This window comes from Pseudovirgaria hyperparasitica (genome assembly GCF_010093815.1).
Source record: "Pseudovirgaria hyperparasitica strain CBS 121739 unplaced genomic scaffold EJ05scaffold_3, whole genome shotgun sequence".
In the NCBI taxonomy this organism is placed as follows: Eukaryota; Fungi; Ascomycota; class Dothideomycetes; order Acrospermales; family Acrospermaceae; genus Pseudovirgaria; species Pseudovirgaria hyperparasitica.
The window spans coordinates 1,289,177-1,311,871 of NW_022985551.1; the positions used below are offsets into that span (position 1 = coordinate 1,289,177).

General features: G+C 52.2%; 9 protein-coding genes across 9 annotated transcripts; 5 read left to right on the forward strand and 4 right to left on the reverse strand.

Annotated features, from left to right (window-relative positions):
- Window positions 1-88: 88 nt before the first annotated feature.
- Window positions 89-3,063, forward strand: EJ05DRAFT_508309 (uncharacterized protein). The gene is made up of 3 exons (XM_033747998.1): window positions 89-1,242; window positions 1,294-1,812; window positions 1,866-3,063. Exons 1-3 carry the CDS (start codon window positions 473-475, stop codon window positions 2,608-2,610), a joined length of 2,034 nt encoding a protein of 677 aa, XP_033603554.1. The 5' UTR covers window positions 89-472; the 3' UTR covers window positions 2,611-3,063.
- On the reverse strand, window positions 2,952-7,948 carry EJ05DRAFT_508310 (DUF383-domain-containing protein; the record flags this gene model as incomplete). The annotated part of the gene is made up of 6 exons (XM_033747999.1): window positions 5,438-7,948; window positions 4,384-4,410; window positions 4,283-4,328; window positions 3,983-4,200; window positions 3,677-3,907; window positions 2,952-3,599 (listed from the first exon to the last, which is right to left on the reverse strand). The coding sequence occupies exons 1-6, from the start codon at window positions 7,583-7,585 to the stop codon at window positions 2,952-2,954; spliced, it is 3,318 nt and encodes a 1,105-aa protein (XP_033603555.1). The 5' UTR covers window positions 7,586-7,948.
- A 142-nt stretch (window positions 7,949-8,090) lies between these two features.
- On the reverse strand, window positions 8,091-11,330 carry EJ05DRAFT_473665 (uncharacterized protein). The gene is made up of 3 exons (XM_033743443.1): window positions 9,697-11,330; window positions 9,090-9,648; window positions 8,091-8,742 (listed from the first exon to the last, which is right to left on the reverse strand). Exons 1-3 carry the CDS (start codon window positions 11,128-11,130, stop codon window positions 8,501-8,503), a joined length of 2,235 nt encoding a protein of 744 aa, XP_033603556.1. The 5' UTR covers window positions 11,131-11,330; the 3' UTR covers window positions 8,091-8,500.
- Window positions 11,331-11,456: 126 nt separating this feature from the next.
- EJ05DRAFT_473666 (PAP/OAS1 substrate-binding domain-containing protein) lies at window positions 11,457-14,320 on the forward strand. Its single transcript, XM_033743444.1, has one exon. The coding sequence runs from the start codon at window positions 11,842-11,844 to the stop codon at window positions 13,861-13,863; it is 2,022 nt and encodes a 673-aa protein (XP_033603557.1). The 5' UTR covers window positions 11,457-11,841; the 3' UTR covers window positions 13,864-14,320.
- Window positions 14,115-14,559, forward strand: EJ05DRAFT_253186 (uncharacterized protein). The gene has a single exon (XM_033740184.1). It carries the CDS (start codon window positions 14,176-14,178, stop codon window positions 14,461-14,463), a length of 288 nt encoding a protein of 95 aa, XP_033603558.1. The 5' UTR covers window positions 14,115-14,175; the 3' UTR covers window positions 14,464-14,559.
- A 71-nt stretch (window positions 14,560-14,630) lies between these two features.
- EJ05DRAFT_473667 (uncharacterized protein) lies at window positions 14,631-15,046 on the reverse strand. The gene has a single exon (XM_033743445.1). It carries the CDS (start codon window positions 14,879-14,881, stop codon window positions 14,666-14,668), a length of 216 nt encoding a protein of 71 aa, XP_033603559.1. The 5' UTR covers window positions 14,882-15,046; the 3' UTR covers window positions 14,631-14,665.
- Window positions 15,047-15,492: 446 nt separating this feature from the next.
- EJ05DRAFT_497668 (high affinity glucose transporter) lies at window positions 15,493-17,396 on the forward strand (the record flags this gene model as incomplete). The annotated part of the gene is made up of 7 exons (XM_033746566.1): window positions 15,493-15,578; window positions 15,635-15,930; window positions 15,979-16,039; window positions 16,092-16,500; window positions 16,551-16,628; window positions 16,681-16,986; window positions 17,049-17,396. 7 exons carry the CDS (start codon window positions 15,493-15,495, stop codon window positions 17,394-17,396), a joined length of 1,584 nt encoding a protein of 527 aa, XP_033603560.1.
- Window positions 17,397-19,153: 1,757 nt separating this feature from the next.
- Window positions 19,154-20,783, forward strand: EJ05DRAFT_483513 (putative P450 monooxygenase; the record flags this gene model as incomplete). Its single annotated transcript, XM_033745258.1, has 3 exons — window positions 19,154-19,361; window positions 19,417-19,958; window positions 20,007-20,783. The coding sequence occupies 3 exons, from the start codon at window positions 19,154-19,156 to the stop codon at window positions 20,781-20,783; spliced, it is 1,527 nt and encodes a 508-aa protein (XP_033603561.1).
- Window positions 20,784-21,586: 803 nt separating this feature from the next.
- Window positions 21,587-21,955, reverse strand: EJ05DRAFT_497670 (uncharacterized protein; the record flags this gene model as incomplete). Its single annotated transcript, XM_033746567.1, has 1 exon — window positions 21,587-21,955. The coding sequence occupies one exon, from the start codon at window positions 21,953-21,955 to the stop codon at window positions 21,587-21,589; it is 369 nt and encodes a 122-aa protein (XP_033603562.1).
- Between the last annotated feature and the right edge of the window lie 740 nt (window positions 21,956-22,695).

Here is a 22,695-nt window from a genome sequence, read left to right on the forward strand (position 1 = left end):
ATCGTAGGCCACCATGCAATGCAGTGCCACGACACGAGTGCTATATTCACACAGTGTCCAGTCTCCAGTGTCCAGTGTCTCAGGGTCACACCATCAATCAGCCATATACCAGACATCTGCCTGCTGCACGCCTTTTGCCTCATTAGTTGTTACCTTGGATATTACCTTACTAAACAGGCTTTCAGCCATCACCCAAGTAATTAATTATCAAGGTTCCCGACTTCTGGTAGCTCCGAGCCTCCGTCGCCCGCGCACGGCAGCCAAAATAGCCTTACAACTGCTAGCGGCCCGACTGCTGCACCGCTCCCAATCCCCGGCCACCATCACTCTTCTATTCGTTGTCACTCTCTCCCTCCCACACTGACTGTACATCTCCACCACACCCTCAGCTCTCGCCCCGTCCTGGAGCAGACGCAGTCTCCCTCTTCCGTCTCCCGACTGTCACGCGTCATTCCTGTCGCCGCCGGCATAAATGGCCCCTTATGCCGACGACGACTACGAACACGCTGATCACCATCGTCCTAGACGACGCAAACATCGCTCCTCTCACAGAGAATCCTCACACAGCTACGAGAGAGAAAGAGATAGGGATAGTTTGAGATACGAGCAGCCCGACCTGCCAGAGCTGAGAAGAGCTAGAGTGCAATACTACGACCGCGATTCGGATCAGCACAGACGTCGACATTCCAGAGACCTTGACGAAGTCGAGCGACGCATGGCATACGAGCGGTCAGTACGGAGGAAACCAAGCGTAAGGCGGATCAAGGTGGTGAGGGAAGATGACATGGACGGACGCCGCCGTCGTTCCAGCAGGAGAGCAGACGATGAATCTAGAAGCGGTGAACATGTCTACCGCTCCCGAGAGCGCTCCAGAGACAGGAGTGCTGAGGAACCTCGACGCAGGTATACCGTGCGTCATGTCCCGGCCGACAAGGACTTGAGACGCTCGAAGACTAGAAAGCTTGCTGAAGAAGTCGTCGTTGAAGAAGAGCTTGCTGCGAGGCCTGAGGTTGACGCAAGACCGCATAGAGCTTCGTCGATTCGCGAGTCGCCGAGGCCGTACATGGCCACGAGGCCGGCAAGACGAAGCACAAGCACCAGGGTAAGGGAAACCGCTCCGGAGGAAGCCCGGAGTCCGCCACCCACTGTGAGTGCGAGTCCTATGAAGACCAGGCGGCATAGTACGGGGATATTGGGCCTGTTCAGACCAATACCTGCGCCTACTCCTGTAGTGGAGAGGAGGTTTGTGGCCGAGCTCCCTTATACATGGAGCAATGTGACTAACAATCCTAGGGTTGAATGCGTAGTTTGCTTGCAGGACAGCTCGTATCCTTTGAAAGCTGCGAAGCTTTCCTGTGGCCATGGCCAATGCCACGAGTGCCTGCGAAGACAATTCTCCCTCTCAGTCAAGGACCCACAACACATGCCTCCACGATGCTGTACTGACGAGCACATACCCCTGAAATATGTGGACCGCCTATTCAACGACAAGTTCAAGATGCTGTGGAATCAAAAATATGAGGAGTACACTACCAAGAACCGCGTCTACTGCCCTTACAGAGATTGCGGACAATGGATCAAACCTTCTAATATCAAGAAAGACTCCACCACTGGACGCATGTACGGAAAGTGTGGCAGATGCAGGCAGAAAATGTGCGTCAAGTGTAATGGGAAATTCCACACGAAGCGCAACTGCCCGAAAGATGAAGAGACCAAACGTGTCATCGAGATGGCAAAGGAGAAAGGCTGGCAGCGATGCTACAACTGCAAGACTATGGTCGAGCTCAAAGAGGGCTGCTACCATATGACCTGGTAAGTCACACATGTCGACATACGTCTCACGCAGATGTCTCACCCCTGTCCAGCCGCTGCACCGCCCAATTCTGCATGCTCTGCGCCGCGAAATGGAAGACTTGCACCTGCCCGTGGTTCGAGCACCCCGACCTCGAACCAGCCGAACGCCTCCTGAACATGCAAGTTCCCCATGTCTACCATGTCCCCATCGACACATACCGCCGCCCGCCATCCCCCCCGACATCGCAAGCCCAACCCCTCCGCCGCTCAAACACCACTACCTATACGTCCCTTCCACGCCGCTCAAACTCACTGCGCCAGCCCGTGGCACCAACAAATCCAATCGACCACGTCACCCGCTTCTTCCAGGCCACGCTCAACATGGGCAATCCCACCCCACCGAGCAGCCACGAACGCAACAGAGACGTCGACGTCCAGGTCTACGGCGTAGGCAACGCGGGCGGGCACCATCTGAACGAGAGCTACGCCATACGACCCACACATCGCCATTCCGTCTCCGCATCGGCTGCTTCGCGGCCCCGACCCGCCGCACCATCTGCCGTGGCGGCGCAGAGGGCTTGGAGATTCAACATAGCGCCTAGGAGGGAACGTGAGAGGAGAGAAGCCCCGCCGGCGAGGGACGTGGCGGCGAGTATAATGGCGGGTCTGAGTAAAGGTGGGGGCCGAACTGGGAGTAATAGGGTTGATACGTGGAGGTTGCATGTTCGGCATGATCCGGATGCCGTTGCTGTTGCGGATCGGTTTCCTGATGAGGTGTGGAGTGAGGTGGATAGTGATTTGGGGTATGAGAGTTGATGAAGTTTTGGAGAGAAGGGTTGGGGGAGAGGTGGGTATATTTCGAATCAGTCAGTTATGATGAGCATGATGAGAGCATAATGAGCGCGGCATCTGTGAACTTTGGCGGGAACATCTTTTTGGATTTGCACAGCGTGGTGTTTTTTTATTTTTTTTATTTCCTTTCGGGGATTTGTTTGGGTTAGGAATCTTCTGTGGCAGTTGGGTACCGGGGTGTTTTTTTCTTTTCGGTAACCACGTTATACCCAAACACATCTTCAGACAAACTCGGTACTTTTTATCTTTTCTAATCTACAATCTCGCTTCTTCCTCGCCTGTAGCAGTAGCAGTGTCGCCACCCTTCACAACACCTCAATAACCTCATCATCCTCGTCATCCTCCTCCCCCTCCCCTTTCTCCACGACGCCACCACTCTCCACATCCTCCACCCTCTTACTAACCTCACCCTCCCCCTCCCCCTCCCCCTCCTCCCCCTCCTCATCCCGCATAACAACCTGCACAAACCGATCACAGCCCTCCCTGACCCCCTCATCCTCAACCGCAAGATGCAGCTCCCGCACAACAGGATACACCTTCCGCCCACGCAACTCATCCCGGCCCGCCCGCGTCGTCGTCAGCAACATGAGCGTCTCGAGATGCAATTTGATGATCTGCAAGTCTGACTCGCGCTGCTTGTCGGGCGGGAGGAGTTGTAGCTCGTCGTGCATGCCCTCGGTGTCCGAGTCGGGGTATTCTTCGCTGCCCATGAGGGGTTCGAGGATGTAGGGGAGGAGGGAGGAGGTGGTTGTGTTGTGGGATGGGGATGAGGAAGGGAGGGAGAGGAGGATTGGGTGGGCGGGGAGGTGGAAGGCGACGTTTTTGAGGGTGCTGGCTACGCCGAGACGGCGGGTGTGGGACGGGTGGGTGGTGAAGACTTGGAGCTTGGTTAGGGGGATGGTGTTTTTGTCGTGGGGCTGGGGCGTGGTGAGGTAGGTGCGGCCGGAGGCGTGCTGGTTGTTTTGTCGTCGTGTTAGATTTGGAAGACGTTCGGGAGTGGTTTGGGGAGGGGGAAAAGGAGAAGCGGTACCTTTGCGATGTCGGCGAAGAGGTACGAGAGATAGTCGTAGTCTGCGTCTTTGTTGTAGCTGCCTGCCGCGCCCTTGACGAAGCAGTCCATGAGCTGGTCCATGGCGTTTGCGGACGTGGAGAGCGGGGACGGGACGGCGCGTTTGAGCGTGAGGAGGGTGAGGATGGCGTCGGATTTGGCGAGATTGGCGAGGAGCATGGCGAGTTCGTTTGCGTTGGGTTCTTTTTGGTTCTATGTGAGGGGGAATGATCAGCTTTTCATTCTGGATCACGACACCGTATGTGTGTGGGTTGGGGTGGACAGTACCGTAATACGAAGCAACAGCGTCTCCATGAACGCCTCATCCTTGACCAGGTTCTCCAGCACCTCCTTGTCATCAGAGATGTTTATGAGTATGGTCAGGGCATTCTTGGCGATGGGCGGGTAGTCCTTGACGAGGAGCTTCAAGTCTTTGACCGGCGTCAACTCGCCAGTCTTGAAGATTGACGGCTGAGCTTGGGAGTATCCGACGAGGTTTTCGGCCGCTGTGTTGGTGCAGGGTTAAAGATGGTATTCCGTTTGCGCGTTTGTGTGTGTGTGTGTGTGGGTGGGTGGAAGGTCGCATACCGATTTGACGTATTTGCGTGTTGCCATGGTGTAGGAATTCTACCAACTATGATGCGTGAGTGGAGGCCTTGTTGTTGATATTGTCGCTGAATGTCACTTACCTCTTCTAGTTCTGTGGGCATCTCGAACTGTATAGGTGTGTCTTGTGGTGGGACAGTATTTTTTGAGTATGACGTGGTTATCGATAGGGTGATGGATAGCCTGAGGCATGATTGCATATGTCAAGATGATCTGATAAGATCACGACTAAGAACACTATCCATCGATTCCATCAAAACTTTATACTACTATTAATACCTCTTCGACGACTCTTCCACTTCGCAACATGCTCCTAATCTAGCAAGACTCTTCCTCTCCTTCATACTACAGACTTTTCCTAGATACCACGACAACCACACCACTAGCATCAAGACGCAGCAAGACCCACTAATCCCCGTAAAACTCTCCGTACATAGGAGAAATATGTAGCGACGGGATGTTTCTTGTAGTCATTTATCCCGAAGTGGATATTATAAAGCCCGTTTCGTCCAGTATACGTGTACGTGACGCGTTATACAACCGGCTGGAGTCAAGCGGCAAACTACTCGGCCTAGGATGTTATATATGACTGAACAGATGGGGAAGTAGTCTGTTCCTGCCCGGTCTTGGGACACTGTATGTCAGCACGGCATTCCACGATGGAGGTTCGAAATTGGTTTCCGTTTTCGTCAGGGCGAGTGGTATGTTTATGGGTGAAGATATAGTTTGTTTTGACGGTATGGGCGGAATAGAGATGTGAGGTCGTTGAGTGTGATGGTCTAGTGTTAGATATAGTATTTAGGGTATGCGTGGGTGGATATCATATCTAATGTCGGAGAGAAAGGCACTGTAGTCTCTACCAAATCCATGAACGTGTCTTTCAATTACTGCCTGTTTCCTGGTCTTCCCACGTAGAGTAAGTAGGTCGTCTAGAGGATATATATGCGGGTATTAGTGAGTGAGTGAGTGAGCGTCGTCAAGAAGAACAAAATGCGCCCAGTCCAAAGCATGCCAACCTATACACAACAAGAAACGCCTCGCAAGCATGCATGCAGCCATCCCCGTCTACCTCGAGTCCCCAGGTCCAGACTACGTAGCGTGATGCCCATCAGTCCTCGCCAACACAACAGTGCTAACCTTCGTCACCACACCAGCCACAATCTTGAACGTCACGCTCAACACCCACACCACAGTCTTGAACCCCACCCCCAACACAGTCACAATAGTCCGCGTGACAAACGGCATCCTCTCCTCATCCCCCACCTTCCCAACAACCTCACGTCCTGGTCCATCAAAATGTGGAGGCGCAGTCACACTGCCCATCTCCACCCCGCCGAGCATCTCCTTATCCACGACTCCCGCCGGTGCCAGATCTCCCTTGCTGCCCGGCGCACTCTTGTACATATGGCTCGGCGGAAGCACAGCCTTGACACCAGCCTTGGATTTCATAAACTTGAACAGCCGCTTCCGCTTAACCTTCGATTCGTCTGCGACGCTCAAGCCCGGCGCAGTAGAGAAGGAGTACGGCATCCCGACCCCCTGCGGCGGGGCAGCGAACGCGATCGCCTTACGCAGCCTCTTCTCCTCCGCCAGCGCGACGGCGAGAATAGCGGAGACGAGCACATCGATGAGATATGGATTCGAAAACGAGAGAAAGGCGGAGATGTTGAGCACGAGCGTGTCGGCGCCAAAGTCGAGCTTCGCGAGCGGTGTGCCGGGGGTGAGGGACGGGTGTGAGATTGTGATTGTAGTGGGTTTATTGTTTCCGCGCGTGAGTGCGGGTGAGGGCGCGCGGGAGCTGAAGGGCAGGGAGCCGAGGACGGGCGACAGGCCTGGAGACGTGTCTCCTTCGTGGCTGATGGCGAAGACGCCGAGGGTGGGATGGTGCAGCGCGTATGTACCGGGTGATTTCGTGGACGGGTTGTGCTGGGGAGGGAGTGTGGAGGTACCGCGTGTCCAGACGAGAGCGCAGCATTCGCGCTCTGCGGTGCCGCGGAGGACGTCTTCTGCTAGCCGCTGGGCTGCGTCGGACGTGGCGTCTGGGTCGAATGCAGCGATGTGTGCGGCGGCAGGGGAGTTGGAAGCGATATCGAGGGCGTTCAAGGCGGCGAGCTTGGGGTATATGGTTGTGATTATGGATGCTGGGTCGGGATCCCGGCCTGCTCTAGTTTTTGACATTGTGGGAGTGGGGGAGAGGGTAAGGTGAGTGACTGGTACGTTTGTAGGTTTGGTAGGATGGTGTCGACGGATGATAAGTTCGTGCTCATCGTCATCATCATCGTTCTCCTGTTCGCCGGGTCCAGGGGGTATGTCAGTGTGGCTGAGAGTGTAGAATGGTTGCGAAGGCGTTGGTCCGAACGAGATCTGTGGCTCGGTATTGCTCTTCGATGCTGGATGTCTGTGCATCTGGAGAGTAAACGTCTGAACGACAGGGACGCCTTGTCCGTTTGTAGCATCCCATAGTGAGTCAAGCATTGAGGCTGGCGTATAGTAAGGAGTTGGCGCCGGCATATTGACCTCGTCTCCGTGCTCCAGATTCGCGTAGGGAGTATATTTCGTTGGAGAGTAGAGTGGCCGGCTGATCTTACTCATAGGAATGTGCGTTGGTGAGGACTGAGTTGGCTTGTATGGCTGTTGGTCTAAGGGCAAACCCGGATTATACTGGGGAAACATGGAGCGCATTGGAGGTGGGCTTGTAGGGGATCGAGCGGTCGTTCCGGACAGAGCTGGAGAAGTGGCTTTCTCATCTGGACTAACTGACGAGGTGAGCCTTGAAGTTGCAGAGACTACATTAGTCCCAGCAGGTGAAACAACGACGTTGCCTGGGGGAGATACTGCCGTCCCGGGTGGCACTTGAGAATCAGAAGATGTTGGGGATACAACGACTTGAGGTCGTTCTGGTGCAGCGGCTGGTGAGACTGAATGAGCCCTCGGAGGCAGAGGCGGTGTAGATGTAGTGTTCGACGTGTGCTGGTGTGATGTCGTTCGCGGCTCTGCAATGTGTGGTTTTTTTGACTCCTTGAGTCTTGGTAGACCACCCGGCGCCGGCGGAGGGGGAGGAGGAGGGAGGACAGCAGCATTAGCCGGAGAGTCCACACGGATCACAAGTTCGTGGAGGTCGACCGGCGACTTTCCATTCTCTCGTCTCTCCACAGTAGGACTTGAATCGGACACTGTAACGGTGGGATTCTTCCGACTTGTAGTCCTCTGTGGCCATTGCTGGACGGGCTTTTTCTGATTAGGCGGAGGAGGCGGAGGGAACAGTTGCAGAGCAGGAGGAGCCATGGTAGATATTCTCTCTTCTTTGGCAGACTAGGACGACAGGAGTACTGGGAGAAGAAGCTCGTCTTATCGAGTCAGAGAACACAACAAGGTAAATAGTACAGGACCGGCCTGAGGGGAAAAAGGGACGATCAAGTCCCACGAGCAGCCATATAAGAGATTGCTGCCGCCATCCGGACGTGGGTGGTGGAGAGCTGACAGCAAGCCATCGGAGGATGGGCAATAGCGGCTCGCATGGTGGTAAGTAGACCGTCTACGTCCAGGCAAGGTTGACGAGGAGCGGAGCCAATGAAGCGAGTGAATGGATATAGGGCGGTTGTTTGCATGTCAAGTGTTTTGCGCGAGCGGTTGCAGGACGAACACTCGACTCACATTACGCGCCCGTCGTCTTTCGGATGCGGACGCTAATCGAGAACTAATGCCGTATGCACTGCAGTGTGATGGTCCGCATGCCTCTCGCCCTGCTGATTGGCCAGCTGCCCCTTCGCGTATCGTAAACAGAACAAATTGCTATTCATAGTCTGTTCTTCCTTGTTGGGGTGCTATACTACAACATCCCAGGTCAGTGTCAGTGTCAGATCTGGCATTCGATTAGGTGCGGCTCGTTACGCTGCTCCACGAGACTCCTATACTCTCGGCGCCGATGCATGCATATACATACGTAAGACCTGTGGATACGCTTTGTAAATTCATGGGCTTTGATTTGGAGCCTTGTGTAAAGTACATCCCATGCACCAAAAGTACAAATATTTGTATACAGCCAAACGTCCGACCATGCTTATGCTGCTGAGCTTTCTTCACCCAATGAGCTTGCCAAACGTAGTGTGAAAGGTGACCATAGGATACAGCCTGTATACATGTGTCCGTGTGGGACTGAGGCTGATCATCGCGCCGTCAAGCGTCTCTATATCTGCTCTCTTAGATATCCTTGCGGTAAAGCATTTTCGTGTCTTTGTCCAATCTGACAAACGGTCTCAACGACCTCGAGAATTCCGCCTTGTCCTCTGGTGTCCGAAGTCGGGGCTTGAAGATGCGCATCAGCTGCGACATGGTCAAGCCTTCTGGTGGAATCGCAGCAACCACTTCTTCAGGGGGCGGCCGACCTGTAGCTGCACTGCTGACGCCAGTGGGAGTCGCAGTTCCTGAAGCAGGAGAAGTACCTACACGAAGTCAGTAAGCAGATGTTGGAGCTCCAATCAGACTGGAAACGATAACAAGTGGACAATTAGGTCAGAGAGAAGATTACAGTCTGCATTGGCAGGAGGCGGCCCACGAGTCCAGAACACACCCTATATACCGCGCCTCTCACACTCCCTTGCTCGCCGCCCGTGAAGGCTACATGCTCGGGAATATTCGCGACGGGCATACAGGTGCTGCCGAGGCTGCCTGTGTATTCCTTACTCGCAAACCTCAACCTTACCTCAGGCTAAGGATGACAGAGTTTTCATCATATGAGAGAGAGAGGGAAAATATAGAGAGCAGTAATGAATGTAATGCATGCACTGACCTTGCATCCTATTGGTGCCGCCGGCACTCAGGACTGCGCTCCCTGCGGTGGAGCCTCCGACCACAGCCGGACTTCCAGCTCTGCTTCCCCCTGGAGTGCCGGGTGGTGATAGTCGAAGTTTTAGTTTTTGCTTTCTTCCACCTTCTGTCATATCGCTATCGCTCCCGGAGCCAGCGCCGCCGCGAAGTTTCGATTTAAGCTTGGTTGGTGCGGATGAGGATGGAGCATTGTCGGGAGACATCGGTCGCGCATTTGTATGCGTGGGCTGGGAAAGGGCGTGCTTCTTCTTGGACTTCTTTCGTGAGGATTCATTCCCACTCATTTCTGAGAGGTTAGGAGATCCTGGGCGTTTGAGGTTGTTGGTAGCTTTCTTGAGGACATCTGATGTTTTCGGACGGCCGGAGGGTGTATTAGTACCCTTAGTAGATGTGCCTGAACTGGTCTGTTTAGGTTTCTCGGCCTCTTTGGGTTCCTTCTCCTTGGCTTTCGCCTTCTTTTCCTCTTCTTTCTTTTGCTCCTCTTCGCGTTTGCGTTCTTCATCGGAATCAAGAGATTCACTCTGTTTTGATATTAGTGTGGTTTGGGAATTGGAGGGAATGTGCCTTACTGAGTCTGAGAAGTACTTGTTGCCGTCACTGTCTTGCTCATAATCGTAATTCTTCTCTCGCTTCAAGAGCGCCTTTCGGATCTGCTTCTCAAGTTTCCTCTGCTCCTCCGCTGCCTTCTGTTGTATCTCCTCCTGCTTCCAAACATCTTTCTCATCCCGCAACTCGAACGCGTTGGCGGCAGCTTGCTCCTTCTTGATTCTTTCCGAAGTTTCTTTCGTGTCTTCGTCTTCACCTTCGAAAAGACCATTGACACCTTCTTCATCATCGGCGAAGTCTTCTTCGGCATTGTAGTCCATTTCGCCAATGTCCTCGACCTCTCCCCTCTCGTCATCACCACCTCTTGGTCGTTTATTATCTGACGCACCCAAGTGTAATTTCCGTGTAAGTTTTTGCTCGCGCATCTTCATCTTTTTTTCGGCATCCTTTTCCTCCGCAGCGGCGAACCAGCGCGGTGCCTTGGCCTTTGCCTGGAAAGCAGCATCTGCCTGGTCTGCAGTCCAAGTCTTGCCTCTCTGCTTCGATGTGAATCTATACCACTTCTCCACAGGAACTAAGCGGCAGCCATTCTGATCCTTCACGAGCATGACATAATGATCCGACAGTGCAGCTTCATAGGTGCCCACCCATGTATTTTTATTGTCGAAATCCTCTAGATGCCACGGCAGCGACTCTTCGTATCGTAGAGCTGATTTCTTCCGTGCTTCTGGTGTGTCATCTCTTCTATAAACTTGCTCTGTCTTCTTTTGAAATGCAGCCGGTTTATTCTTCTTCACTGCGGGCGCGATTTGAGCTTGATTTTCCTCTCGAATGCGCTTCCTTTCTTCCTTCATGATCTCGAGACGTTCCCGCTCCTTGTCATCTGTCTGGTTGCTTTCGCCATCATCGACCTCTTCGATCGGACCAGCACCAACGGCCGGCGCGCGAGGGTCACGACGATGAAGGCGAAGCGGAGGCGTGAATTGCGACTCGTCGAAGAGATCTACTTTGGACCGAGCTGGCGGTGGATGAAGTCGCAGAACGTGGTGTCGCAAGCCCTCGACCATATGTTTAGGTGTCGTGTATATGGGTATAGATTGCGTTGGTTGAGGTAGCGGCCTTTGCGGTGGACCGGTGGTCGAATGCTGAGCAGCAGGCAATGGCCGTGCCTGTAAGGCTCCAGGCTTTGCTCCTCCATTAGCCTGTGGTGGAGGGCGTGGTGGTCTGTTTGGTTTCTGGCCTGGTCTTCTATTTGGGACAAGCGGGTTAGTCTGTTGTTTCTTCCTCTTGCGCATGAGAGGTGGATTTTGAGGAGTTGAGCCCGGTAGAGCAGCAGGTGAAGCTGTGTTCGGTCGCTGAGCATCACTTAACGGCGCTGCCGTAGAGTGGCCGTTCGCAATCGCGTTGTTGGGCATGTTCATGCCTGATGCCGAAGCAGAATACTGGTTGTATGACATCGCGGTCAGCTGTATTGGTAGCTGCTTGTGCGAATCGGTCGTTCGCGTTTGTGACTATCGAGCGTTGAGGCAGCCAGATAGGGATGCAGTACGTCTAGACTTGAAGGAGGGGTGTGTGATGAAGAGACAGGACAAGTAGTATTACCGCATAGCTCGACTGTCTTTCAGCCTCAAGGGTTACGGATGTTACCTGTTACAGTTCGCCATTCACTCTCTCACAACGGACGACGGTAGATCCATGGATGATAGTTGAGCTTATGTAATCAGGCGCTAAGATCCTGTCAATAGGTAATTAGGTGGTGCATTCACACTAACCTGCTTTCTACGCGAAGCTTGGATGGACTTTGTATATTAAACACACAACATTCATTCATTAGTGATTGCTGCTGTTGCTGCACTTATACACTCTCACCATCGGGGGGGCACTACTCGCGATCTGATAGCCCTGTGATCTCAACAGTGGCTGGTTGTCTGTGCAAGATATCTGCGTCAATATATGGAGCACCGCAGCTCTAGCACAAATGTCAAGGAACCCCGGATGAAACCTCCATGAAGATTCCTGTCCCTTGCGTCACTCAATCATTCACTCACTCACCCACTCACTCACTCACTCTCAGCCTCACATCCAAAACAATAATCTCAGCATTCACAGGACCTTTCCAACACAGCTCTAGCTATCTAAAGTGTCTCGCTGAACCCAGCCTCGCCACCATGGGCAAGCAGAAAAACGGAAAAGGCCAGGACAGCTCGCTGGAGCATGACCTTAGGAACATGATCCTTGGTAACATCACAATTGCTGATTCCTCTACTGCACGGCCGCAACAATCTCCCCGGCGAGATAACAGCCACCGTCATCCACAGAATGATGGTCGGAACAGTGGTGGCCCAAACCGTAATGCACGGCAGCTTTCGTACGGGCAAGGACAGCAGGCGGCCATGTCTGAGCACACGTATTACCAGCCCTCTATGACATCGCCAAACAGTCGAGCTCTGCCGCAAGACACTGGACGTAACTTTGGGTCGAGTGGGCAGCGAATCCCAGCACAGAACAGCTTTGCTGGTCACTTTACTCACCAACCGCAGAATCAGCCTGGTCAAAACAATGGTCAAAGGACCTTGTATCAGCCTCCGGCGCAAGTTCCGACACCTCCACCATATGAGGTCTGGGCCGCTCAATGCCTTTTTCTGGAACAGCTAGTGTCCATACACATACCAGAGTCTCAGATGACGGCCGAAGAAATGGCCACGAAAGATGCATTCAGGTCTCGTCTCGAGACGATTTGTAGGACTGCACTATCTGAATATGATGGGACCGGTCTACTGAACTTGCAGCTGAAGGCATTTGGAAGCTTCAGTTCTGGTTTCGCAACAAAGGGTTCCGATATGGACTTGTCAATCGCTTTATCCACGTCTGGCACTGACACTCACGCCGTCACAGTTGAGCCACCTTTGCTGCGAGCTCTAGAGAAGGCCCTCTTGAACTGCGGCCTCGGTGCACGTCTACTGACACGGACGCGCGTTCCGATAATCAAGATATGCGAGACGCCCACGGAGGAGCTGTTGTATGCTCTAGTCGAAGAGCGCCGGAGGTGGGAAGCCCTACCAGAAGACGAGAAGTATGTCGTAGATGCTCCAGCACCACAGCAACCAGTAGACCCGAAAAAATCTGAACCGGCCAAAAGCTCGCGAGAGGGTAACGCAGCCAAAGAGAATGCCAATTCGCCAGCAACTCCTGTCAGGAAGCAAGGCCATCAGCGTCCTGAGTCGACATCTTCTCCAGTCACAGTGTCAAGTGCAGCCAAGAGACCACAGAACAGAGGTTCAGACAGAGCTTGGCTGAGAGAGAAAAAACGTGGCCCGCTTGACTTCCCGAAGAATGGCGTTGGTGTTCAGTGTGACATCAATTTTTCGAATGACCTGGCTTTGCATAACACGCGCCTTTTGCGCTGCTACTGTCTCTGTGATGTTCGCGTCCAGCCAATGGTCTTGTTTGTCAAGGCTTGGGCGAAACGTCGGAAGATTAACAGCTCGTACAGCGGTACGCTCTCATCGTATGGGTACGTTTTGATGGTACTTCATTTTCTAGCCAATATAGCGAGTCCTCCTGTGATCCCTAATTTGCAACTGTCGTGGCGCCCACCACAAGAGGGAAGTTGGCGGTCTAGTCCTCCCGACGAGCACTATATCAACAACTACGATGTCCGATTTTGGAGCAACGAAGATGAGATCAAGCATCTCGCGGAAGAACGTAGGCTTACGACGAATAATGAACCAATCGGGGCGCTCCTGAGGAACTTCTTCCAATATTACGCACATCCAGCAGTCAGTTTTGGTACCGGTCGAGGCTTTCAGTGGACGCAAGATGTCTTGTCGCTGCGAACTGCTGGTGGTACTATGAAGAAGGCAGTAAAAGGCTGGACAGGCGCCAAGACAACCACGGTAGGACATCAGGAAGTGCGCAACAGGTACCTGTTTGCCATTGAAGATCCTTTTGAGATTGATCACAACGTCGCGCGTACGGTTACACATCATGGAATCATTGCGATCAGAGACGAGTTTCGACGAGCGTGGAAAATCATTAGCAGTGCCGGGGGAGGTCTGTCACAATACTATGGCAATGAGTCGCTCTTTGCAGAGGTTACGGAAGATGATGTGATTGAAGAGAGCGGCGCTAGATCGGTAACCGGTGAGCAGAGTATACGCTCGAAAGAACATACTCTACCGACTGGATGATTAGGCTGGATTAGCACAGGGCAGAGCAAACACCAAGGACATCCGACAGTCAGAGTACAAAACGAAGACGGGAACGACGCCCTTAAGATACAGGCATGTCGGCGAAAGCGACAAAGAATCGCCTGTTGATTGTTCATCAGTCCCGAGTCTTTCAAGTATTTCAAGGGGCGCTATGCCCCGGGTAGATCAATGGAATCCGATCGGACACTGCGGCTAATGAAGACTTGAGTGGAGACATAGCAGTCAATATCAGTCTTGCCTAATATTACTGTCCCGTTTTCCTATCTGTGACTACGTGAGAGACTCCAGGCCATGTCACTAGCGCCTCAGGCAGCTTCATCCATCAGATCCATTTCCAGCCTAGCGCACTTGTCCCTTGTGATTCCATGTAATTCACACTTCACGTCTACCACACTTTTCTTCTATTGCAACTCACAATTCTCTTGCAAAGACACCCCGACGGCGCCCAAGGCTATACGCCCTCGCATTATCTTGGTCCGCACGTCCAATTGTAATACTTTACAGCCCCGCACATGTCGAAAGAGGATCGGGTATAACTTACCCATTTCATCAGCTGTGGCGTTTGGCTTGACGAGCTGACTGGCCAATTCGACGGGCTGAATACGCCGCATCCTACCAGTTTTGAATCCTGTTGCAGCCGACCGTTGCACACACAATGCCATGTGGTACCCATAGTGCACACATGGCACAGCCTCCGTCCTTGAACAATGGAGACAGGACCAGGATCCTGGCAATGAATCAATCACCTGCACAACTGCGTATTCTGGAAGGGAGCTTTCAGTCAACAAGTGTGTTTTGACTCGCGACGTGGCGAGGTAGAGGAACGACAGTGAAGCGACGGTCCTCGCTGATCCTCGATGATCCTCGTGCCGCGACAGAGGGACGTGAGATGAGATGCTCTCTTGGTTGAATACGAAGACGAAGTCACCTCCGGGTACGCGAGGCTGCACAGCACAACACCACGCAAGACTCTGCTCACGCCTAGAGTCTTCTCCATGATGCCGAGCAGTCACAGACAGGTAAGCGTTGCCAAGTGTGGACTTTGGACCGTCGCCTCCATCGGCAGCCTTGCTTACTTTAAGTCAACCACTCGGTTTCTCCAGCTACACAAACAACGCCATTCCACAGACACAGACGTGGCTGCAGCTTATGCAAGAGGCGTCGACCAGTTACCAGTGACCAAACATGCGTATGTATCACTGGGAGTCTTGTGCCTGCCATGTGCGGGAGAGATTTGCACGACAGCCGACAGGGTTCTACGTGTTGGAATTGGGATGTTTGTTGGTTCACACGGCCAAGTGTTGTTACAGCAAGTGAAGCCAGTGCCACTTTGTGATCTCTAGCCTGGGGCAGTTGGGTAGTCTGCCCGCAGATCTGGGGTTGGACACTAGCAAGGGGTCTCTAGTGTGCCCTGTGACTGTATCCCGATGTCTCCCTGAATGGCCAATGGTTGTTTGTGTTCTGAACTGCAAATATCCTGGGGACGGCAGAAGGCCTGTAGGGCAGATCGTTATGCTTTGCCATAAGAGTCGGACACCCCGCCTCGCGCTCGCATTTTTTTCTTCTTGAACCACTGGCAACCACAGCCTTGTGATTGAGTCCTCCATCATGGTCAGATATATCACGAACACCTACGCTATTTGCGGCTTTGCCGCCATTGGTGGTGGCCTCTTCGGCTTCGATATCAGCTCCATGTATGTGAATATTTCGATACGTTCAAATTGCATGATAATGTACTAACAATTCATAGGAGTGGTGTCCTCGGCACGGAGGCATACAAGAACTACTTTGGCAATCCCACTTCGTATCGTCAAGGTGGCATCACGGCCTCTATGCCTGCTGGATCTCTTGCTGGATCCCTCGCCTCGTCTTTCATCGCCGACAAACTGTCCAGAAGGGCTGCTATTCAGATCGCAGCTTTAATCTGGATCGTTGGTGCAATTCTACAAACCGCTTCCAATGGTATTCCTTTGCTTTGCGTGGGCCGTGTGGTTGGTGGCTTTGCCATCGGTATCGCCTCTTCTATCGTTCCTGTCTATCAGTCTGGTACGCCGTTCTTGTCCGAAGACTGCAATGTCTGCTGACATCATACAGAGATAGCGGCAAAGGAGATTCGCGGACGTGTCGTCTCTCTACAACAGTGGGCTATCACTTGGTAAGTAGTGATGTCCCTGACCCGTAATTTTCAAGGTCTCACGCGCTCTCAGGGGCATCTTAATCCAATACTTCGTTCAGTACGGATCTTCCTTCGTCGATGGAGGTGCCAAAAACCCCAATCAAGGTACTGCTGCGTTCCGGATTCCTTGGGGTATCCAGATGATTCCCGGCGCCATCCTGTTCGTCGGCATGTTCTTCTTGCCTTACTCTCCACGTTGGCTTGCCAGCAAGGACCGCTGGGAGGAAGCTATCCAGACTCTTGCTGATCTCCACGGTAATGGGGATATAAACAACCCCAAAGTTCTTGCCGAGTACCAGGAGATTGAGGAAGCTCTCCGTTTCGAGCGTGAGGAAGCCATCTCAAGTTACAGTGCCCTCGCTGAGCCACGAATGCTGAAGCGTGTCATTCTTGGTATGTCCATTCAGATGTGGTCTCAGCTCTGCGGTATGAACATCATGGTGAGTTCACTCTTGTCACAAACCATGAGACCTACAACTAATGACTTTAGATGTACTACATCGTCTATATCATGGAAGGCGCTGGAATCGGCGACGCTCTTCTCGCCTCCAGTATCCAGTACATCATTGTAAAATGCCCCGTCCCATGTAACCCTCAAACATCCCACTAACAATAAGTAGAATGTTGTTCTTACACTTCCCGCTATCCTCTACCTCGACAAAATCGGCCGCCGTCCCTCTATGCTTGTTGGTTCTTTCTTCATGATGTCCTGGCTCTTCATCGAAGGTGCCCTCCAAGCAGTCTACGGCGAGCCCAACCCCGACACAACCGCGAAAGACATCTCATGGGTCGTCATTGGCAAGCCTGCCGTCTCAAAGGCCATCGTAGCATGCTCCTTCCTATTCGTCGCCACCTTCGCCACAACCTGGGGTCCATCGAGCTGGACATATCCAGCTGAGATCTTCCCCGCGAAGATCCGTGCAAAGGTCAGTCTATCTCACGTCCAATTCACATCCGTATACACTTTTTCTAATAAAGAAAAATACAGGCAGTCTCCCTCGCAACCGCATCAAACTGGACATGGAACTGCGCCCTCGCCTTCGCCGTACCCCCGCTTCTCTTCAACATCAACTGGAAAATGTACATGATCTTCGCCACCTTCAACGGCGCCGCCCTGATTCACATCTTCCTCACCGCGCCAGAGACCAAGGGCAAGACGCTCGAGGAGATGGACGAGGTGTTTGACTCGGGCCGGCCGGCGTGGCGGGGTGTGTCCAAGGAGAGTCGCCTGGACAAGCTGCAGCAGGAGATTGAGCGCGGTGAGCTCAAGATTGCGGCGCCGATGGGTGCGCGTTCGGGGAGTGTGGAGCATGCTAGTGTGGAGCCGAAGAATTGAGCAAAATTGAGCTAGACGGGCGAATATGAATGGGGCATGGACGGCTTGTATTGTGTTTGGAACCATGCACATGGCCATGGCCTTTGTTGGTAGCAAGTAGGGCATGATACAGTGCTGCATGGCTACGCATTCTGGAGAATCGTATCGTTTGTCGCATAGATACTTTCCACATCAAATGAATGACCCCCCGCGTACCCATTTCACACGACATTATCTCCACACCTCCCTCTGTCCGCACTCCACATTTCTCTCCCAGCCCAAGCCTCATACTACCCTTGCCTGCCCTCTCCTCTAAGCTAAGTCACTGCGGCAGACTACTTCGTTAAAACATCATCCGACGTATACCTTACATTCTACAATCGTGGTCTCGAAACAAACATATATACCAGTCTACAGTGGTATCTCGCTACCACAATATCTAGTATTTAAACAAGCGCCCCCCTCTAACCCTTATTCATCGTTTTATCGAGTCGTATAGATAGGTAGAATAGGACTCAGCCAATCAACGCCTAGAGACTTAGCGTCTGTGATAATCGATTACACAATGATCTCCGCTATAACGATATAATCAAAGTGACCGTATTCGTATCGCTATAACGAGATCTAACTGTAATACAAGCTGCCTTGCGAATGCGAAGATCTTTGTCTGTGCACTTGCGCAGATCAGTCCGGATGTGCGAGACTGTCGCGTCGCGGAGATCCATCCGTAGTTGCGGTGAGGGCGAGAGGAGCGAGCCGAGCCGGGGATGGGATGGGCTGGGATGGATACACCCCGGGAGGCTACGTTTCAGGAGGTGGGAGGAAGAGTCTCGGTGTCGATTACTTAGGTGCGGGATTTGAAAAGCTTGGGGTTTGATGAGAATGTAGTATATATATATATGTAAGGGTCCGGCACGGATGGATGCTTGGGTCTAGGGAATCATCCTGCATAGTTAATGGACTTTGTTTGCTGGATATGGAGTTTGAGGCTGTATGTAGTACACTGCGAATTTGGAGTCTCTGTCTGGTGTATGATATGATGCTCTGCGGTTTGGTGTTTTGGGGGTTATACTTCCGTCGCGGCCTCGTCGATGGTTATATGTAGCGTGTTGAGTTATGCTTATAATTAGTCTGAGGTGTCTGAAACCTACCGTCGTCGGCGCAATGGTGAAATTAATCGTCCGGGGATGGATCCGACTTATTAGGGGGCAGACGATGCTCGTGCACTGGCGGAATGATGGGCACGAATAGCGAGATACCCATTTGAAATATGACCTCATTACAAAAAATCCCCAACAACGTCAGCTCTGCATCTTCACATAACCTTAATGATATAACTAACCCCAAGCATTAGCACGTACGTGGTATACAACTTAACCTCCAAGCTTGCTGTCTGTAGTTTGTTTCACACCATCAGGTCAAAGATGGATCAGCACACCTTGTCGCAGGTAGACCTAGTACACGAGCCGCTAACAGACAAGGACCCCAGGCTATCCATATATCTACCGAGGCTTTTGTACTAATTATGCTCTTTTTTGTGCCGCTCCGACGACTAACTAGCCTTGTCACGCATGCTATGTGATTGTACGGTGGGTCCGCGCAGGATTCTTGGTTGTGATCCGCGTTGTAAATGTCATAACGGGGTCGTGGTTGGGTTGGCTGTATACATTATATCTATGCAACAGGCCCCCGATATGGGCCACCTGTGAACGAACGTCAACAGGAACGGTTTTTTCTTAATTTGCATCTGTACTTCCATTCTGTGAGACCTGGTCCCAATGCCGTCGTTATTCCTGCTCGCTGTCGGTTCTGCCATCGCGTATGGCATTGCCCTCATCTTCTATCGCCTTTTCCTGAGCCCACTCGCCAAGTTTCCCGGGCCGAAGCTTGCTGCTGCGACGGGATGGGTGGAAACTTACTATCAGCTGTGGCATGGAGAGGGTGGGCAGTTCATGTACGCATACAAAGAATGGCATAAAACATACGGTGAGTGTAGACGTTGCGAGCGAGTAGAGAACGGTCTTGCGCTGAAACCTGTGAGGTCCCATTGTCCGAATCAGTCCATGGGAAGTCCACATCGAAGACTCGTCGTACTTTCACGTCCTCAACTCGACGTCGCAGCCCTACAAGAAGCTCCCAAAGTACGCGAATATGTTCAACAATCCACAGTCGACCTTCTCGACCATTGATCCCAAGCTGCACCGTATTCGTAGAGCTGCACTGAATCCTTTCTTCTCAAAAATGAAAATCACCGAGCGTGGACCTAACATACAAGACGCCATGGATCGACTCACAGACCGTCTCCAGCACGATTATGTCGGTGAGGATAAGGTCCTGTCGATCAATGATATGTGGGGCTGCTACACGTCTGATATAATCGTGGAGTATGCCTTCGAAAAGCGCGAGAACTTCATTGAAACACCAGAGTTCCGCTCAGCCTTTCAACACGCGTTAATTAACCTGTCGGAGCCGATACATACGGCAATGCAATTTCCATGGTTCACGGATGCCATGAAGTCCTTACCGGATTTCCTCTTAAACTACCTCGACCCACGAATCGCGGTTTTTAACAAATACAAGGCTGTAAGTATGCGTTCTGGAAGGCAATGATGAAGTCTGAACATGTGTTAGAACCTCCTTAATCAGGTAGAAGTCGCGAATGCTAAATTCCACGAGGGGCACAAGAAAGGCGACAACATATTCCGTTCGATTTTCGCTTCGGATCTACCGGCATCTGAGAGACGCATCGAAAGAGTTCACCAGGAGGCCTTGGGAATAACTGGCGCAGCGACGGAGACGACTATGCGCACACTGACCATCGCCGTTTACCATATCTTCAGCGACCCATCGATCAAGGCACGACTTCTGCAGGAGCTTAAGACTGTAATGCCCGGTACCACGAGTGGAGCTTCAATACCCAGTCTTGAAACGATATGGCGACTTCCTTACCTAACAGCGGTCTTGACTGAATGTCTGCGCTTCTCTTACGGAATCTTTACTCGAATTCCTCGCATATCAGATGTGCCTGTCCAGTATGGCAAGTGGACCATCCCATCCGGCGCCGTCATCAGCATGGACATCAGTGACGTGCACCATGATGAGCAGATTTTCCCAGACTCTTTTGCTTTCAAGCCAGAGCGTTGGCTTGAAGACCCAAAGGCGTTTGACGGAAAACCCCTGACCCGATACATGGTCGCGTTCAGCACAGGCATGCGAAATTGCCTCGGGATGCAGCTTGCGTATGCCGAGCTGTACATTGGCATTGTATCGTTCGTCTGGAGATTCGATCTTGACTTGTTTGAGACAGACGTTACCGATATTCGTGCGGTCAGAGATCGCTTCGTGCCAAGACCAAAACTCGGGAGCAAGGGCGTTCGGGTGACAAACTTGCGCAGACGTGTAGATTGAGGAGTACATTCATGATACGCCAGTATCTTTTCAACAATTCGACGAGTGCTGAGAGGTTGGGGTGAACGACTTTGCGAGACCTCGATTCTAAAAAGTCGCATTTTCGAGCGACGGATCTCTCTGACAACGATGACCACAGTGGTGACGTTCTCCTCGGCTTTAGGACCGATAGATGTCATCTATTAGAGTCTTCTTTCAAACTTGATTGTCAAGTCTTCTTATCTAGGACCTTTGGGCGTACAAGTAGGCATCAGTCATTCATGGCGCTCACATTGACTACCAACCCCATGATATTCTCAGACATATGTGTCGTGTACTGATTTTTCATGAGTGTCACTATCCACGCAGCAATCGCTGATCATAGTGTTGTAGTTCGAGCCACATCTGCTCTGCAAACATACTTGTAGAGCAGAGGTACGACATCGAGTCCCAGCGTGCCACACAGATAGGTATCTGTATGCACTCAGATTGTAGAATTGAAAGCAGCTAGATCTTCCCTTGGGGTCCGACGTGCGGTGGCGTATAGCGCATTTTTGGTTTCGTCTCGAGCATTTAGATGTCTTTAATATAGCTGTGCTCGACCGATGTGAATCCTCGAGGGCATCAGAAGCCATTATCGAGACTTTGATAGAGTGTAGATCTTGTCGGCATCACCCATTGACTTCGAGGTAAAGCAGATGATGGAGTATAGTGCGTGAAGTTTCAAGCCCACGACCAGCTGTTGATGATCTGATCAATGCCTCTAATTGACTTGCAGAAGGTCAACGACCGTATCAGGTTGTACTCGACCCGCATCGTGTCCATCAGTACACCACACCTCCCAGCACACCAATAACAACCAATGGCGGCGCCACACTCCTTCCACTCCTCAATCTTGCATACGCGCCCTCTCCAAGATACAACATCGCTGTGACCGCCGTCCACTTCCTAGTCCGAGGCCAGACCAGAAGCCCGGCAACACCCAGATTTATGTAAGCCAGTATTTCCGTGAATATTTTAGCAGACACCCCTAGACGGCTATAGACAGGCTTCATCGACTCCGCAGTCTTCTGGTGTTGTTCGCGGTACGCGGTTTCGAAAAGGCGTGGTGTGAGGCGTGTGAGAGCTCCACCGACGAAGACTAGGGCGGCAAGGGAGGAGAAGATGGTGCGGCGTTCGTACTTAATACTCATGATTGAGATGAGTAGGAGGTTGGGTGAGTTAACTCAGTCTTGAATGAAGATAGCGCGATGCAGAGCTCTAGTGGACTGAATGAGGCCTGGAGGAGCTCCCACGACAATTCCTGCCTCAGGCGCCAACCTAACACTTGCAATCATTTCGGAAAGGCAGATTGATATATCTGAACAGAACAATACATGGGAGACTCTCCGTCTACATTACAGCCATACCAGATGCATACAAGAGAAATTCTTGTGCCCAATCAATGACATCAATCAATCATTCATTCATTCATTCCTTGTCCTCGTCATGCAGAACTTTGATATCGGCATTCGGCCCAATGCAGCAGACCTTCATCCCAATCACACAAATGGCGTTCCAAGGCTTGTCCTTGTACAGGTCATCCACTTCCTGCTCTTCGTCTGAGTCTGTTGCTACTGACCCATCGATATCGCTGTCCCAGTCGAAGTCATCGTCTACAGGATCCGTCACGTCGCTTACCGCATCATCGTCTTCCTCGTCCTCGTCTTCCACCTCGGCTTCAGGCTTCTCGTCAACCTTCACAACAACGTCGGTGTCCTTCTTCTCTGTCTCACCCTCGGCCCGGGGCTCGGTATCAACGGTGATCGTGATGCGTGTCTTGGATGCCTCGCTGGACTCGGCTGAATGCTTGCTTTCGCCCGTTGGGGGAGGGTGGCTTCCGGACGGCGCAGGGGAACCGTCAGGTCCTGGCTTATTGACCTTTTCCCAGTCT

What these genes read in the sequence shown, in the direction of transcription:
- EJ05DRAFT_508309 (XM_033747998.1), top strand. Translation starts at nt 473, where the DNA reads ATGGCCCCTTATGCCGACGACGACTACGAACACGCTGATCACCATCGT. An exon ending in ACTCCTGTAGTGGAGAGGAG is followed by an intron (nt 1,243 to 1,293) that starts GTTTGTGGCCGA and finishes TAACAATCCTAG; the next exon opens with GGTTGAATGCGTAGTTTGCT. An exon ending in GGCTGCTACCATATGACCTG is followed by an intron (nt 1,813 to 1,865) that starts GTAAGTCACACA and finishes ACCCCTGTCCAG; the next exon opens with CCGCTGCACCGCCCAATTCT.
- EJ05DRAFT_473665 (XM_033743443.1), bottom strand. Translation starts at nt 11,130, where the DNA reads ATGTCATACAACCAGTATTCTGCTTCGGCATCAGGCATGAACATGCCC. An exon ending in ACAAGTACTTCTCAGACTCA is followed by an intron (nt 9,649 to 9,696) that starts GTAAGGCACATT and finishes ATATCAAAACAG; the next exon opens with AGTGAATCTCTTGATTCCGA. An exon ending in CGGCACCAATAGGATGCAAG is followed by an intron (nt 8,743 to 9,089) that starts GTCAGTGCATGC and finishes GACTTCGTGTAG; the next exon opens with GTACTTCTCCTGCTTCAGGA.
- EJ05DRAFT_473666 (XM_033743444.1), top strand. Translation starts at nt 11,842, where the DNA reads ATGGGCAAGCAGAAAAACGGAAAAGGCCAGGACAGCTCGCTGGAGCAT.
- EJ05DRAFT_253186 (XM_033740184.1), top strand. Translation starts at nt 14,176, where the DNA reads ATGTCACTAGCGCCTCAGGCAGCTTCATCCATCAGATCCATTTCCAGC.
- EJ05DRAFT_473667 (XM_033743445.1), bottom strand. Translation starts at nt 14,881, where the DNA reads ATGGAGAAGACTCTAGGCGTGAGCAGAGTCTTGCGTGGTGTTGTGCTG.